The 15,975-nt window shown below is 44.5% G+C and overlaps 1 protein-coding gene across 1 annotated transcript in view; it reads right to left on the reverse strand.

Moving 5' to 3' along the window:
* Nucleotides 1-892: 892 nt before the first annotated feature.
* The window catches only part of LOC119436850 (uncharacterized), a 56,748-nt gene continuing 41,665 nt past the window's right edge, over nucleotides 893-15,975 (reverse strand). Inside the window, exons 7-13 of the mRNA XM_049659978.1 lie at nucleotides 15,206-15,381; nucleotides 12,718-12,851; nucleotides 12,477-12,616; nucleotides 6,797-6,878; nucleotides 6,562-6,706; nucleotides 1,757-1,931; nucleotides 893-1,050 (exon numbers count right to left, since the gene is read on the reverse strand). Coding sequence (XP_049515935.1) covers nucleotides 893-1,050; nucleotides 1,757-1,931; nucleotides 6,562-6,706; nucleotides 6,797-6,878; nucleotides 12,477-12,616; nucleotides 12,718-12,851; nucleotides 15,206-15,381 — 1,010 coding nt within the window. The remainder of the gene's footprint in view (nucleotides 1,051-1,756; nucleotides 1,932-6,561; nucleotides 6,707-6,796; nucleotides 6,879-12,476; nucleotides 12,617-12,717; nucleotides 12,852-15,205; nucleotides 15,382-15,975) is intronic.

Consider the following 15,975-nt stretch of genomic DNA (forward strand, 5'->3'; position numbering starts at 1 on the left):
GCACACAAGCTCTATTATCGTGCGATAAAAATACGGAGAGCAACAGACACGCACAACAGCATTCTCTAGTATGGCTCTCACGGCTTGTGCGCACATGTTACCGAATGCTACTCGCTCGTGATGAAGTATCTACACGATATGACTCGCACTCTGACTGCCGCACTCCAATTATTCATGTATTGCACTCATAAATCTGGATGCGCTCCACGCACACCCTCCATACCAACTCCGAAAGTTAATTTTGCCACTGGCAGCATGTTTGAAGTGGGTTGGTGGAGACTTTGGCGAAGCTCATCGATGCGATGGCGGTTCGTATACCACCACGGCAGCATCCGCACCAGGTGCGTTCGTCTGTTCTGAACCCAATGCGATAGCTGCAGATAATGGTCATGATCATATCGAGGAACGGCATAGTCGCTCCTTGATTAAGCTGTGGCATCGAATTTTGCGAAAGTGAATGGATGAGTTCAGTTCTACCCGTACATGGCTATGAGTTGCCGTGTTTACATTCAACGCGGGCACGGATTAAGGTAGAGTTCATAATTATCCCTTGCGCCCCGCATTCGTGTTTTCTTCAAGCGACTGTATGTCAGCAAGAGGGGAGTGTTTCGCGGGAAACGGGCTCTTCGAGCCTAGTTCCCGGGCTTCACTAACGTCTCTACTTCCGGCGAGTAGTGTTCCTGTATATGAGCATATATGCAGGGACACTAACTGCGAGCTATATATCGCTTCCATATTTTTTCCTCTGAAACGTAATGCTCAGCAGTTGAAAATGCACCAAAATGTGTATCAGAGCACTCGGTGGGAATAAAAATGGGCAGGATGCAAGAGTTACAAGTCCACGCCATTGTGTCGAACGAATGCGATCCTTCGAAGTCCACGGTTATCATGTTCATGTTATGGACTTCACTTTCCTTTGTGCGACAAAGTACGCAACGGTGCAGATGTAAATCACCAGTAGGGTCGACGCAGTTATGCTAAGTGCCATCACGGAATTCTTCGAGGCGCACTTGTCCATCAGCTCCACTGTCTCCTGGTAGCTGAGCGACTCTGCGAATACAGAAACAAACATGCTCTAGTTCAGCAAAGGCGCCAGCTTGGTGAGGCTTTCGCGAAGACAGTTTACTCATAGATGCACCCCGATTTGAGAGACCTCTTTTCATCATCCGTCGACATATCGTAGTTTACGGCTTCATTCAACGCATATACGAATAATTGGGAAGGAGGCATTTCATCCACTATGTCACAGATTTTCGTTAACAGGTCGCACTTATCTAAACGCTATCATTATAATTGCCACTCGTCCTTCGCCAACCGAAACATTTAATTCCTTCAACATGTATTGTATTATCCCTCTTTGTACCTACTGCAAATGTTAACACGAACTACAAACAATTACGAAAAAGACATATTCGGATCTCAGTGGACTAAGAGTTCTCGTGTAACAAAGGAAAAAAATACGCCAATAGCATCCCTTCAGAGAAGCGAGTGCGCTTCTGTGAAGACTACTAGGTTGTATAGGTATGTCGCGCTGAGGGTACCCCTCTTGTCTGGACCTCAAGTAAAGAACTAACGGAACCAAATCGTCAACTTTAGCAGATCACGAGAAGATAACGCTATTGGATAACATTTTTTTTTTTTCTTATTGCGTCTTCTGCCACTATGAGAAATGTACTCCGCGCTCCTTCTCTTTCCTTGATCCGTTTAATTAGACGTTTAGGCAGGTCCAGACTGCGGAAATCAGCTGGACGCTCACCGTTGACTGTGGGGGGCCTCTCTGTCATGGACCTCGCGGCTGGTTCATCCCCGATGTCCAGCACCAGGATCTCTTGGCTGAGCGTCATTTCCTCCGTGTTCCGCTTGGAAATACGGGTAGACCGCTTGCGACGTCCCCACGACTCAATGTTCTCCCGGCCATGCGTGCAGACAACCTGAAAATACGATGACCAAATGTAAGTTCAGCCGTCTCTGGCCGAGCGTTTCTCACCCAGCTTGTACTGGGCAACACGCTGACGCATGCATCGTATGCGCGACGTGCGTGATGCCTTCAGGAAACGGTCCTGTGAAAAACCCTTCCTCTGGCGTGACCCAACCCAACCACGCCGTTCAGATAAAAAAAAAAGAACGAGAGCACGGAAGAGGTGGTTGTACTATAACCGGAGCAGTTAAACAGGAGCGCAGCTGCAAATTAGCCCTAATGTACATGCGGCATTGACATTAAGACCAAAGCAACACCACTTTTCTTTTCGATTCGGTATTTCTTTATGTTAATGGCAATGAAACAAACGGCATGAGCGCTGGAACGCTGGCATTGATTTTTTTTTCTCGGTGTTCCACGTTCTTTCAAAACTGAATCTGATTTAAGGAAAACCATCGGCTTGTGGATAACCGAAGAAATAAAAAAAGAAGCAGTGCAGTGCATAAATTCGGCTATAGTCTGTAGCGTTTTCAGAGGTAGTATTCTTAGAATGTTATTAATAGTTTAAGAGTAATTAAGAGTTATATTAAGAGTTATTAATAGATCACTGAGTGATCACGTCCCTGTGTTTTTTATATGTAACGTCCCTTTGTTCTTTAACAAAATTACACATGACCAGTATTTTAAGGCACAGAATATTAACACCAACTCGTTAGAAGAATTTCGACCCATGATGTAAATTTTTGATTGGACACCCTTCTATAGCCACTTGACTGCAGACAATGCGTTTAATTTGTTTCTTAAAGCAATTCACATTATGTTACATTAAAGCATTCCCATACAGGATAACAAAAAACAAAGAAAGCTCGTAAGCCATGGATAACTTCCCGCATCCTTAAAGTGATTTCTAAGAAGAATAAGCTATACCAGAAGTGCTTGCTCAGTCGTGATCCCCTTAATTTCATAGTTTTCTAGAAATTGCGCAATATACTAAGCGTCACATTAAGCCAATCTACAAATGAATATCACGTAAGCTTATTTGAAGGTATTAATGATCAAAATATCATCTGGAGTAGATGAAACTTGCTCTTAGGTTCTGATCGATCTTGTTCACCTGTTTCGCTTACAATTGATGGTGTCAACTACGCTGGTAGAGACTTAACTGACAAGTTTAACGACTATTTCACCTTTCTTGGTAAAAGTGAGCATGAGACTAGTGTTTTTGATTACGCGAAAAATCAGGCACATGATACCATAGGTCTTATTGAGTGTGATTGCGCTTAGGTATAGTAACGACTTTAAGGCGTGTGAAAGTCAGCAAATGCGTACATGCTTTTGGGTTGAGAATGTAACCTGTATTACGTGCCATAGTTGTTATTTGCTCAATCCTAACGTATATTTATCATTTGTTTCTGAGTACCGGTATTTTTCCTTCAGAGATGAAAAAGGCGAAAGTGGTCATTCTTCATAAAATAAATGCTAAGGAAGTGCTAAGGAAGTAGTACTCAATAATTGTAGGCCCATATCCATTTTACCAAATTTTTCGAAAGGATTAGAGCGAATTACCTATGTGCGTCTTTCTAAATGTTTTGTTTCAAAGATATGGTTTACTAACCAGTTAAAAGTTTAGTTTTAGAGAAAAATCTTCCAGTGAAGTTGCATTGCTCAAACAAAAAAGAACTTATTTTTAGTTGCTCTTCTCCACACCAACATTCACTGCTACCCTACACAACACCATGAATACTGGCCTGTGTCTCCCCCCGCACGAACTACGGCTGTCAAACTCTAAAATATACATTGCCTTCTTTACTAAACAAGTTTGGTTTACCTTACAATAATATAGGAAACAAAACAATTATTTTAGGAATGTTTATAGATTTCTCGGAAGCGTTTGACAAAATCAACCATAAAATCCTTCTTTTAAAACTTCCAGCTTATCGTGTGCGAGGTATTTCTTTAGATTTAATATCTATTTACTTGCGCGATCGTGTTAAATATGTGGTTATTGGCGAGCATCACGCATCCTGTAATACTATTAAACACCGCGTTCCTCAAGATAGCCCGCTTGGTCCTTTGCTATTCATTATTTATATTAACGACTTCATAGAAATAGATACTGGTATTCAATATGTTACACTCATGGACGCCTCCGTTCCGCAGAAAAATCGTCCATAATGTGAGTCGTCCATAATAACGAATCAAGATCAAAAATCCAAACATTGAGGAATAATCCAGATCAATGCCAAGGTTTTTCCCACTCCAGTCTTTCACGTATTGAACAGATGCTGAAGGCGTCTCACTTTTGAATTTGCATATTTCCTTTTTCAGCTGAGCGGAAAGCTCTGTCCGTTTGCTCTTAACACCAGTCATCGTCTCCTCCGAACTCACCAGAGAAGCGTCTAGCCTCGCCTTTTATGCGCAGCGAATATTGTCACGTGGTCGAGCTGGCACACCGATAACAAAACTGAGAGCTTGTTACTTGTGCCCGGCAAAAATAAGCGCTTACAGTGCGATGATACAGCAGCGGCGAGCACGATTGATAGTATGATGCTCGGCGAAGCGTGTCGGCTTTTAAACATTTACCGTAGAATGGTCTTGCGTTATCACTTGTCGTCGCGCCAGTTCCAGAATGTGCTGGGTACGCGCGTCGGGCAGGCAATCTGATGAGACAGTTGGACACCATGCCGAAAAGCTTCTGTGCATACAGGCGTGGCCTGCGCGAATTCCGGGTACGCACTGGGGCCTCTGGGGGTCACCAGTCATTTCTTTTTTCTTTTTTTTTTTTTTTTTTGCTTTGTGGACCCGTGTCCGTAACAACCAGACAAAAATGTCTATATTTACCCGTTTCGTCCCCAAAATAGCCGTCCATAGTCCAGACTGTGGGTTTCTATATTAACGGGGCAGAATTACATGGAAAGAGACCGGTCGCCGAAAATTTCGTCTGTATTCCGGGATGCCCATATAAACGGGGTCCACATTAACGAGACATTACTGTATGTATGTAGACGACACGGGCTTATCTTTATCAGGTACAAATGCGAATGATTTGGTCCAACAAGCGAATAACATCTTAGATAAGTTGCACTCTTGGCCTATTAAAACTTTTCTCCTTATAAACTCCGACAAAACTAAAGCCACTTTTTTCAGAGCAAAAAATCAAGCTGTTTCTATCAGCGCTACTCTTACCTTAGGAGGAAATGCCATAGAAATTACAAACACAGTTAAAACGCTGCGAGTACATTTCAAATAATTCCTGTTATCGGATGCTCATACCTAGCATCTGCAAGGGAAGCTTGCCCGTATAGTTGGAATCAAGAGAAAATTTCAGTATTTACTACCTGTAAAAACAAAACTTACGTTTTATCATGCACTATTTGAATCGCGATTCGAATACTGCAATTTGGTATGGGGCAGTACAACACAGACAAGCATGATGAAGCTCTCAGTTATGCAGAAGAATGTGCTTAGAGCAATTGCTGCCGTGCCTTGCAGAACACATTCTGAACCGCTGTTTACCGCCCAACGCATCATGCGCTTATCCAGCGTGTACCATTACCGTCTTTGGCAGCTATATAGATCACAGGTTATTCTTATCTGAAGTAGCTATTCTCCACACCAGCATTCACTACTACCCTACACAACAGCATGGATACTGGTCTGTGTCTCACCCCCGTACGAACTACGGCTGTCAAACTCTAAAATATACTTTGCCTTCTTTACTATAAACAAGTTGCGTTTATTTTACACCTCTATCCGTGAAATTTCTCATAATTCCCTTCGAAACATTTTTCGTTCATTTTTTTTTCTTTTCATTGCCCTGCCACTATTTCTCTAGTTTGTTATTCAATGTCCGCAATAAGATGTTATTGTATTTGTTGTATGGTTCATTTTATGCTGCACCACGTGTTCGTTATTTTTAGTCTTCCGTGTCTCCCCGTTAAACTCAGGAATAGATGACTCGAAAAGCCGCTCGGGGGCTGCTACAGTTTCTCAAGTCTTCAGGCATCGATGACGGCTTGCATTCGTGCTGCTGCATAATCTCGCATGTGCGAGCAGAGCGAGAGAGAGAGAGAAGTGGTAAGAGAGATTAAGCAGGCGGAGCCCGGTTGGTTACCACGCTGCACTGGGGAAATAGAAAAGGGAACTGAAGACTGAGAGAAGAAGGAGAAGTTCAAAGTACGCACGCACACATACGCGACGAAGCATTAACCGTTCAGTTCACCACATGTGCACAAGCGCGCAGTGTTCATTGTCTTCCTTCTAACTTGACACTACCCTCTATGCTATCCCATTTCTACTTGATCATAACAAGCCTTTAGTATGTGGACTTTAAGAAAAACATTAGGTGCTCTATGAACGTAGACTGAATCATCGTCTTCTGCTTCATTGCCAGCATCATCCTCTCCTTTCGTTTCGCCTTTATTTCTCCTATGTCATCCGACCATACGGCTTTCCCCTGAATAAACTCTCTCGTCTAATGTGGACGGCAACTGCTTGTCACAAGACGAAAGGTACAGCCAGCGACGTGCCGCAGTTCAACAATGCGCCTCTCATTCTGTCCTTCCCTCCCTTTGCGTCTTTGCCCACTTTTGTTGTCGTCGTTTCTCTGACATGCAAGAAGCCAGGAAATGAGGACCACTCACCGGTTCACACCTACCGACGCAGTACTTGACGTTGCACTGGAAGATGACACCGTAGGATTCTGTGAACCTAAATGCCTCGTAGGAACTCTGAAGGCTGCTGTCAATTTGCATAAAGCCGGGGAATATGGAAGGATCCACAGGACAGCTGTGGGGAGGGATACAAAGAGCGTGTGATGCATTTACAGCGCACATGCTCCATGGAATAGCGGCTGAGTGAATAATAAAGCGGACATACCCTCTTTCGTCAATGATTTCAAACGTGCTCCTCGCATCCTTAGCCATGGCGATGCAGCTGCGTGCGAAGATGCCATAGGGAGCTGTAAAATAAAAAGAAACGGAACGACCATTTCATTCATTTTCTGCTAACAGTTTTTTTTTCTGGATGCTTATGGGTTTATCGTGGCAGGATGTGCGACCACGGGCATTGTTACTGAAACGCTACTTAAGCACACTGCGGGCTTTGTCTTTAACAAACGGCGGTGCTTTCTTTATTACCGACCTTACTTTCCATTTTCTATTATCATACCAAAAATACAGTAAACCTTTGGTATAGCAAAATCACCGGGACAGAAAATGGAATCTGTTATAAGCGGTATTTCGTTGAAAGCAGAAAGACTTTAAAAGAGCCACACTAACCCGGGAAGTACACTCCATCTGTCCGGAAGCTCGTAAAGCGTACAATTTGGCGCAAATGAAACGCGAAAAAAATAAAGATTTGTAGAATGTGTTATTTCGCTTCCGCGTTGAAAACTTGTGCGATGTCGGCATTATTTCGGTTTCTACGCATAGATTGAGGCCTGCATTGTCGTTGTTTACAGGAATGTAGCGCTACGAAGTCGCACTCTCGTGTTATTATTTGTGAAAGGTGTTTTATTTCATGATTCGGACAATACAATCAGGGGCTGTGGGCTGGTTAAGCTGCCTATGAGCAGCTTTTTTTTCCTCCGCCCTCCCATCTAATATGTATGATGGCAGATAAACTTATTATTATATTATAATTTCTAGTTCGTATTGAATTTCTCCACGATAGTGCATTGAAACAAATCTGCGTTTGGTTTGATTGATTGATTGATTGATTGATTGATTGATTGATTGATTGATTGATTGATTGATTGATTGATTGATTGATATAGCGTCTCATCGGTGCAATGTCTAGAAAATGTCGACTATCAAGTTATGCCACATGGTTTGGCATCATACTGTGGAAAAGCCTTTTGAGTAGAACATTAAAACGTTACACTGATCTTTGTACTGCTGACTTAAATTAAGATCGCTGGCATTAGTTAAGATGTTACGACAGTAGGATAACGTTCGACAAGTATTTGACAAGTATCTGACAATTGTTTTACAACGAGACAACACATAACCTATTCTGATCTTTTGCAAATGAGTTGCTGTGGAAAGATTGAGGTAAATGATACTTCTACTACTCCGTGTGAGCCGTCCACAAATACATATAACGATTCCAGGACTACAGAAGAAGTCAGACCTACCGGCCCCTGCTCTAAAACAACTGAGCTTACTCCTCTTGCATGAAAAGTACAGCAACCACGTGCACATCTATACCGATGGATCGACTACGTCGTCCAGTTCTGGTGGAGCGGTGGTTATACCAACGCGAGGAATAACACTGCGGTTCAAGACATCGCATGTCACGACCTCAACGGCGGCAGAACTAACAGTTCTGCGTCGTGCACTAGAATTCATTGATTCTGAAAGACCTAGAAAATGGGCTGTGTTTTCAGACTCAAAACCGGCATTACAGTGCATGCAGTCAGTTCTCCGACGCGGCTGTTATGAACAGTTGACATACGAAACCGTGAAACTTCACCATCACGTCCAACAAAAAGGCCACGAGGTTGTCTTTCAATGGGTACCTGGTCATTGTGGAATCAGTGGCAATGATTCCGCAGGTAACGCTGCTCGCACATCACATCAAGAAGAGCACAGCGTTCCAATTCCGCTTTCGAGGACAGACGCCGCAAGGCAGCTTCGACACCTGGCACGTAGTCTCTCACTGACCGAGTGGAACTCGCCAAACGTAAGGCTTACACGACTGCATCGATTAAACCCCTCACTGCAACTCCGACCTCCATTCGGACTTCCTCGACGTGAAGCTTCACTTCTCTGTCGCCTTTGGTTAGGAGTTGCCTTAACAAAGGCATACGCTGCATTAATTGTAGTGACCGACAGTGTAGCATACGAGGTCTGTGGCACCGACGAAACTATCGACCACCTGCTGTGCCACTGTCCACGATATACCTCAGAAAGACAAGGACTTGCTAACGCGCTAAAAAAACGGGATAATCGGACGCTTTCCGTGCAGGCGCTGCTGGAACACCATTCCCATCGCTCGTCGGCCCATAAAGCAGTGAAGGCACTTTTGTGCTTCTTGAGGACGACGGGCTTGTGTCGACGTCTGTGACTATTAGTGCAATAACACACGCGTCAGCGAACTCACCACTAATTTCCCTTCTTTCCTTCCCTCCTCTCTCTCCCTGGCATCTTTGTGTTCCCTCTTCCCATTCCCCCGGTGTAGGGTAGCCAACCGGACGTTATTCTGGTTAACCTCCCTGCCTTCTGCCTTTCTCTTTCTTCCTTCCTCCTTACTACTCCGTGTAACGTTGAGTACGCGTCACTCTGTTCTAAAAAAAAATTTTGCGCATATGTATGCCAATACGAGTAACTCACACATAAAAGACAGCGCAGCTGTACAAGGGAGTTCTCACACCTTGCGGAAGTCCAAGGGGTTTGTTTTGCCACTTCCCGAAATCTATCCAAGTCATTGAAAACTCTTCACTATATCCGGGTGCGATTCGTTCAGTATACGCGGGCATTTCCATAAGTTTCACTATATCCGAGCTTTGTATAGAGACCTGCTTTTTTATTTAAAAACATTGAAAAAAAAGTAACGGCATGGTACGAATGTACTTATATGAATATCTACTAAAATTGATCTTAACCAGAAGGCCTAGACGCGGTAACCACAAAATTTTTAATGATTTGGGCCCCTCCTAGCTGACCTACAACATGGAACCAGTGAAACGCGGCGTCAGAAACAACCCTTATGAATTACTGGCTCAGATTAACCGTGCAAGAAAAGTGGTTGTCTATTCGAGTGAGGCGTATGAGCAATGTAACGTTTACAACTCTTGTTTATTTCATTTCTAAGCAAATTCCGGGCCCCCGACGCGGGCTGCCGGCTGTTCTTTGATTGTCATTTGATGCCGACCGCGCCGCCGCGCAACAGCTTTGCTGTAAAATAAAAATAAAGATGAATGCACACGGCTGTCATAACTCCTAATTTCAATTGTGAGACGGATTGGCCTGCGCAGCCCTCGCACAATAAATACCTTAGACATAACGTACCACACGCGCCCCATGCGCGTAACTGCGGTTAGTCCGAAGAAGCAGTGAGCATATTCCCAAATTTCCTGCCACAAGCGTTTGTTGATGGTTCAAACGTTTCTCCACTTCTCGATATGCGCATTTCGTAGATCTTGCTGTGATTTTTGCGACGAGGTATTTCATGGGCATTCCGCTTACTACCACTTATTGCACTCGTGCTAATTTTTTTTTTTTTTTGCATTTCTCTTCTTGTCGTAAAAGCATGCAGAAGTGACTACGTTGGTTGTGTAAGATAGCTTTTAGCTTCACACCACGTCTACAATGCCAACGGCGATAACGACGAGTACCTTTGACTGATTACCACAGTAAAAGCAGTGCCTTCCTAGCCTGCTTTTAAGATTCTAAAGGTTGCCTCTTTTTTTTTTTTTCATTTATATCACCCGCCGCTCCTGGGCAGCTGAATGTTGTGATAACGTCGCAGGACGACACGCGGGCCAGTAGCGAAGCGTGAAAAGAACAGAAGTCGAACAGAATGAGCCGTTGCATTTTTTCAACCCTGCACACGTTGACATCGCACTAAAGTAAAACGTATAGATGGCTTGTAAAATTGGCGTCAGATTAGTTATTATATCGATATATATCACGTGCTTCCTTATTTTGTTTCTTGGTTTGATTTGGTTTTATTATGCATATAGCCTTGCTAATGCTACAGCTGTCCATTTTGGAGAACAGCGAGACAAAAAAGACGTGACTGAACGAGTGGGAGCAACACAACATCGCTCTGGCATGTGCTATTCTTTTGATATTCTATATAGGAGCTGCTAGCTTATCACTATTTGTTCCTGGGCTAGTTGGTTCGTATTTCTCACAGCAGAAAAACGCGAAAACATGTAAAGAAACGACTGTTCTGGAAAGAGTGTCACTCGCAACTAACTTTATTCGGAGAATACAGGTACACTTTTTAAGGAAGGGGCCAGCTTGCACAAGCACATCTGTGCACCAAAAACTGACCCGATAGCAATGGATCTTGAATTGTTCAAACGCGTGCTTAATCTAACCATAGCGCGAAGAATGGGTCTTCATTGCTGCGGAGAGTCACAGACGTATCGCTGATACAAAAATGTCGCAGTTTCCCTCAAAATGCAAAGCGCCGATTGCAATAGCAAATTATTAGAGAGCATACGCGAAGTAAGGATAGTAGTTTTAATCGGCCGTTTAAAATCGTAAGCATTCGTTTACTAACTAAATAAACAGGCATGGTGTTACCCGAACACAGGCAAACTCGATGAGCGTGGTCACTCGCTCACTCGCTATCAAAACGCTGGCATGGGGAAGAGCGGCAGCAGCAGCGAGTGAATTGACCTTCGTGCTGCCTCTCGCTTTACCGCGAACTAAGCGGCGAGGATACAGCACAGACGAAGCTATCAGCCCTCGGCGCCCTTAGAGTCTGTACTCATCGCAGATCGATTTCAAGATAGGGCACACGCGGCCACGCTCCGCCGCGCCATACACAGCCGCCGCCGGAGTAGAACGACCCCGGTACCTTGCGCGGGATGGAAGACAGCGCGCTTCCTCCTCACCTTCTTTCCTTGCGCGCGCGACATCGAGCCACCATCTTCGGCTTACCCTCGCACGCTTTCGCTAGCACCCAAAGGATACGGAGCTCGACCACGGTGCTCTCGCACTTGGACTTTATGCGAAACATCACGGTGACGCCGGCGACGACGACGGAAATGCACCTGGAGTGTCCATGTTTTGCTATCGCAATAATACCTCATTGATTTCTGATGTAATATGCCTCCATTAACTCGCGTGCCAAGGCCTCTTCGCTATTACCGAGTATGCGGTTAATGGAAAGACTCACACGTGCAGGAGCCACAGTGCCTAGGCAAATGCAAACAAATCTTATTCTTGATTAAAATCTCGTGCTTCCTTGCCCTGATAACCGCCTGTTTGGCCCATATATACCCTACCTACGTTCTTTTCTGTCCGGTCGTTCCTTTACATGTTCTCGAATCTTTTCCACTGCAAGACGCGCTAGCTTGTTGTAATTAATTTATTGCGTCTAATAAAACTCCGGTCACTTATTTTTCTTTTTCCCTAATGGAATGCATCCGCTCACTCCAAGTGATCATTACAGTACGCATCACAACAATCAGTTAACAATCTAGATCCGCCTTCACAAGATTTCCTTACGTAAGAGCACTTTGTCATTGGCTAGTGTCTGGGCACCGGCCACTCATGCTAGCAATCGACCTGATGACGAGACAATCGCAAGGTTAATATTTAAGCACGGATGGCGCACACGCAAAATTATTTTTGTGACAACGAGTTCCAGTTTGCGACAATCACCGTAATGAATATTTCCAGCCAAGGCTGATGTTAGTCTCGTGGTTCTGCATTGGAGTCGACAGCGTTTGCATGTTGATGTTGCACTAACATAATGCGAGTTCTACCCGGGCATCTGGTGTTTATATATATATATATATATATATATATATATATATATATATATATATAATGCTTTCTCTAGTATAGCGCTGAAAACTGCCGCCGCGTACACTCACTGCTCTCAGGTATTTCGATCCTGAAGGTGAGCCGATCGCCGATCCTGACTGTGGACGCCTCCCTTCCGTCGACGCCGAAGATGACGATCTTGGGGAGCGGCGCCTCCGGCGAGGCCGTTATCTGGGTGGTGTCGGGGTCTCTGAAATCGAGATCACTGCTCCAGTTACCGCCAGAGGTCTGCCAAGGTAACGGCGACAATATGGACACAGGGGAAGTACGAACGTGCGTTCGGTCGCTTACCTCACGGGCATCATGCCGAACGAGATGTTCTTGGACGACGTCTCGTAGGTGCAACGCACATTGTACACTTTGTCCGCTTTGGTGAGGACCACATTGTGGTGCTGCAGTACGACCGTGTTCGTGTACACGCCACCCTAGAAGAGCAGAGCGAAAACACGAAAAAGTGAATCTTCGTGATAAGGTCGACCAGATGTTAGTGATGGGTGGTGAAGGCGGCAACAGTAATATGGTTCGCGAAGGACTTCTACAACAAAATGCAAATGACTGTAATTGTAATGAGTGTCCTATATGTGTCGTAGCTATAGAGCTGACCCCTGCTAGTGACTTACTGAGGTCTGCGTTGCGGCATCCCTGGACTTACACTGTTCTTTTTAATTATTATTGTATTGATCACCTCTAGCCTGTACAGAACAAAGCAATGCTGTAGTTGAGACACCTGATGCCTGAATCACTACACAGCCAGTTTCTGAGAAATAAAAGGGATAGAACAGTAGATATCCATTTTCTTAAAACAGCACGATGGCTGGACTTTTTTTTTCGTAGCTGTTTCTTTGATCATTCTTATTATTAATGCCACGTCTATTATTTTTGTCCGAAATTTTCGATACCCGCTGCTGGGGTATCCTATCTATTTCCGTTACAAGAACGAACCAGCTACTAGAACCGCAAGCGTGTTTGTCCTTCCATCCCATTTTCCGGTCTTGCTTTTATGCAATGCTAAACTTCAACTGCCGGGTTCACAGCTCAGCGGTTCTCGTACGACACAGTGCTAATATCACTTTTTTTTGCTTTGTTTTTTGTACTACCGTGGGTAAACCAACCCGAACAGAAAATGCTGAATGAGAGCAAGAAAATTCGAAGATATTGCTTTAGCTAGAGGGATATTAATCTTTTTGAATAGGGATCGGGCATACGACGCACATTTTTTTTTTTTTTTGGTTGCTGTGTTCGACCTTATGGTTGCTTCTGTAACAAGAATGGTCGACTAACTCGCCCACTTTAACAATCAAATAAATTTCCCACATTTCGGCACATGTGAGTGCGTCTGTTCGCGTTTGAACTCTTCTGTTCGCCTGTCATTAGTCGACGATAGTGCGTCACTTTTAACAAGTTGTGTGCTGCACAGTGTCTGCTATAATCCAAGTGAACTTGCCAAAGTACCTAACAACTAAGCGGCAAGGAGGAGCCACAAGCTGTTATGATCTCCTTGATGTAATTACGCGTTACCTCTGATTCGCGACAGTAGGTTCGCGACAGAAGGCTGTTTCTTAGGAGTACTCTGCAAGCGAGATTACAGTTCTGTTGCAGCTGCGTGACAACAGCGCGGTTCTTGTTTTCATACACTTGCCATGCTGTGCACACTGTATACAGAATCTATGCGTTGGAGATTGAAGAGCCGCGCTCGTAATGACGAGTTGAGACAGAAAGTACACGCGCAGAGTTTCAAAACTAGTGTCTGAACTAATGTCTCTTTGTGTCACGCTTCTCGAATGTTTGCTTGCCGCATAAATACAGAGTTTCGTTATTCGCGTTCAAAGATGCAATCGCACGGTAAATTTTTTGACGCTGAACTGCTCATGTAAGTATGACCATGTATGTACATTGCCCTCTGCCTGCACGTTTTCCTTTTTCAAATATCTACGAAGACAAAATTAGTCAGTTTTTGTTGTTCTTTTGTTTTTCTGTTTTCCTGTTCACATAATGCATCATTACGTCATTTTGGTTTTACCGTGTGACTTCCAGGATAAATGAGTCTCAGTCGCCATTCAATAGTAGCATGCCCGAAAACCTGTACAAAAAGCTGTACAATAACCTCGTTTACTCCTATAAGAAACAAATTATAATAGAAATAACATAATACCAGATATAACAGACGACACCAGCGTATGTGCTTTCTGCGTCTACTCCCGGTGGCCCGTTCTTGTTCTTGTGTCCCGTGCTAATTTGAGTTGATAACATGTTTTATGACGCTCTATAACGGGTATTAAACAACCAGGTCTCCTCCGGAGAACGTAAACCGCAAAAGAATGGCTAATCGGGTGAGTTGGAACTTGTCCGTGATAGCAGCGCACGGCAAAATGAAAACGCAGAAAAAGGAAAAGACGGCACAGCGCTTCCTCGGTCTTTTCCTCTTTCTGTGTCTTCGTTTTGCCGTGCGCTGCTATGTATCATTAACGTAAACCTGTTCATCAGTAGCGGTCGGCCATAAACTTTCAAAACGTTATTGGCGCTCTACATATTTATTTTGCTTTTGCATGCCACCTATGCGCCGGATTCCCGCTCGGCTGGGCCAAAACACAACGATGCCGTCCAAGGCGATGTATCTGAGAATCATTTGTGGCAATCCTGCGATTTCAGTCATGTGGTGCTTCTTTCCATGCCACACTGACCTGGGGCCACGTTACACATGCGATAAGGTTTACAGGTGCGTGCTGGCGCGTGCGGATGGAGCCCCGTATACGCTTCCCATGGGTGAGGGCAAACGCACCATTGACTGTGTGTTGCAATCTTGTCCCGTGAGAGAGAGGTCGAGCCGAAACGCCTGGCTGTTCCGGACGCTCGTGTTGCAGGTCTCGCTGCGTCCCATGGCGTAGATGCGACCGTGGAACGGTCGGCTCGTCTTCACGTACACCACTATCTTGGCGTCCGTGCACTGAATGGACACTGCGAGCAGGAGACATCAGCCCGTAAGGACGCCGTGCGTTTCAGTACACAAGGCTGAAAGATAGCAGAAAGATACAAACTGTGCTGTTTCGAGCGTCATTCCGACAATGTTGACTTAATGCCTGCTTTAAGCCTCCAAGTAGGGTTGTGTTTACGCCTTGCCTTGTCTGCCCCCTATACTTTGCTTCTTTTGTTCTTCCTTTTAGTATTTTGGTCGTTAACATGATGCATGTTAGTGCTAGCTATATCTCGAGTAACGCAGGAGGCGAATGTAGCGCAACTGTAGTATATAATGTCAACAACCTGAGTGACTGGTGATAGACGCGCTCCAAACTATCGGTTGCGCGCAGCATGCTCGCTATCTACATCCTTTCCCATCACCCCCTTCCCTCTGCGTAAGACAGCAAACTTGATATGCGTCTAGATTCCCTATTTGTCCAGACTTGTACACGTTATAGAAAAGAAAGTTACCCATTACAATTACATTTACTTCATTGACAAAATGTAATTGATTACGGTTACAATTTCCTGCCCCACGAAAGTAACTGAGTAGTTACTGAAAAGTAATCGATTACTTTAACGTCACTTTCCTCC

The sequence above is a fragment of the Dermacentor silvarum genome, chromosome 1 (genome assembly GCF_013339745.2).
Source record: "Dermacentor silvarum isolate Dsil-2018 chromosome 1, BIME_Dsil_1.4, whole genome shotgun sequence".
In the NCBI taxonomy this organism is placed as follows: Eukaryota; Metazoa; Arthropoda; class Arachnida; order Ixodida; family Ixodidae; genus Dermacentor; species Dermacentor silvarum.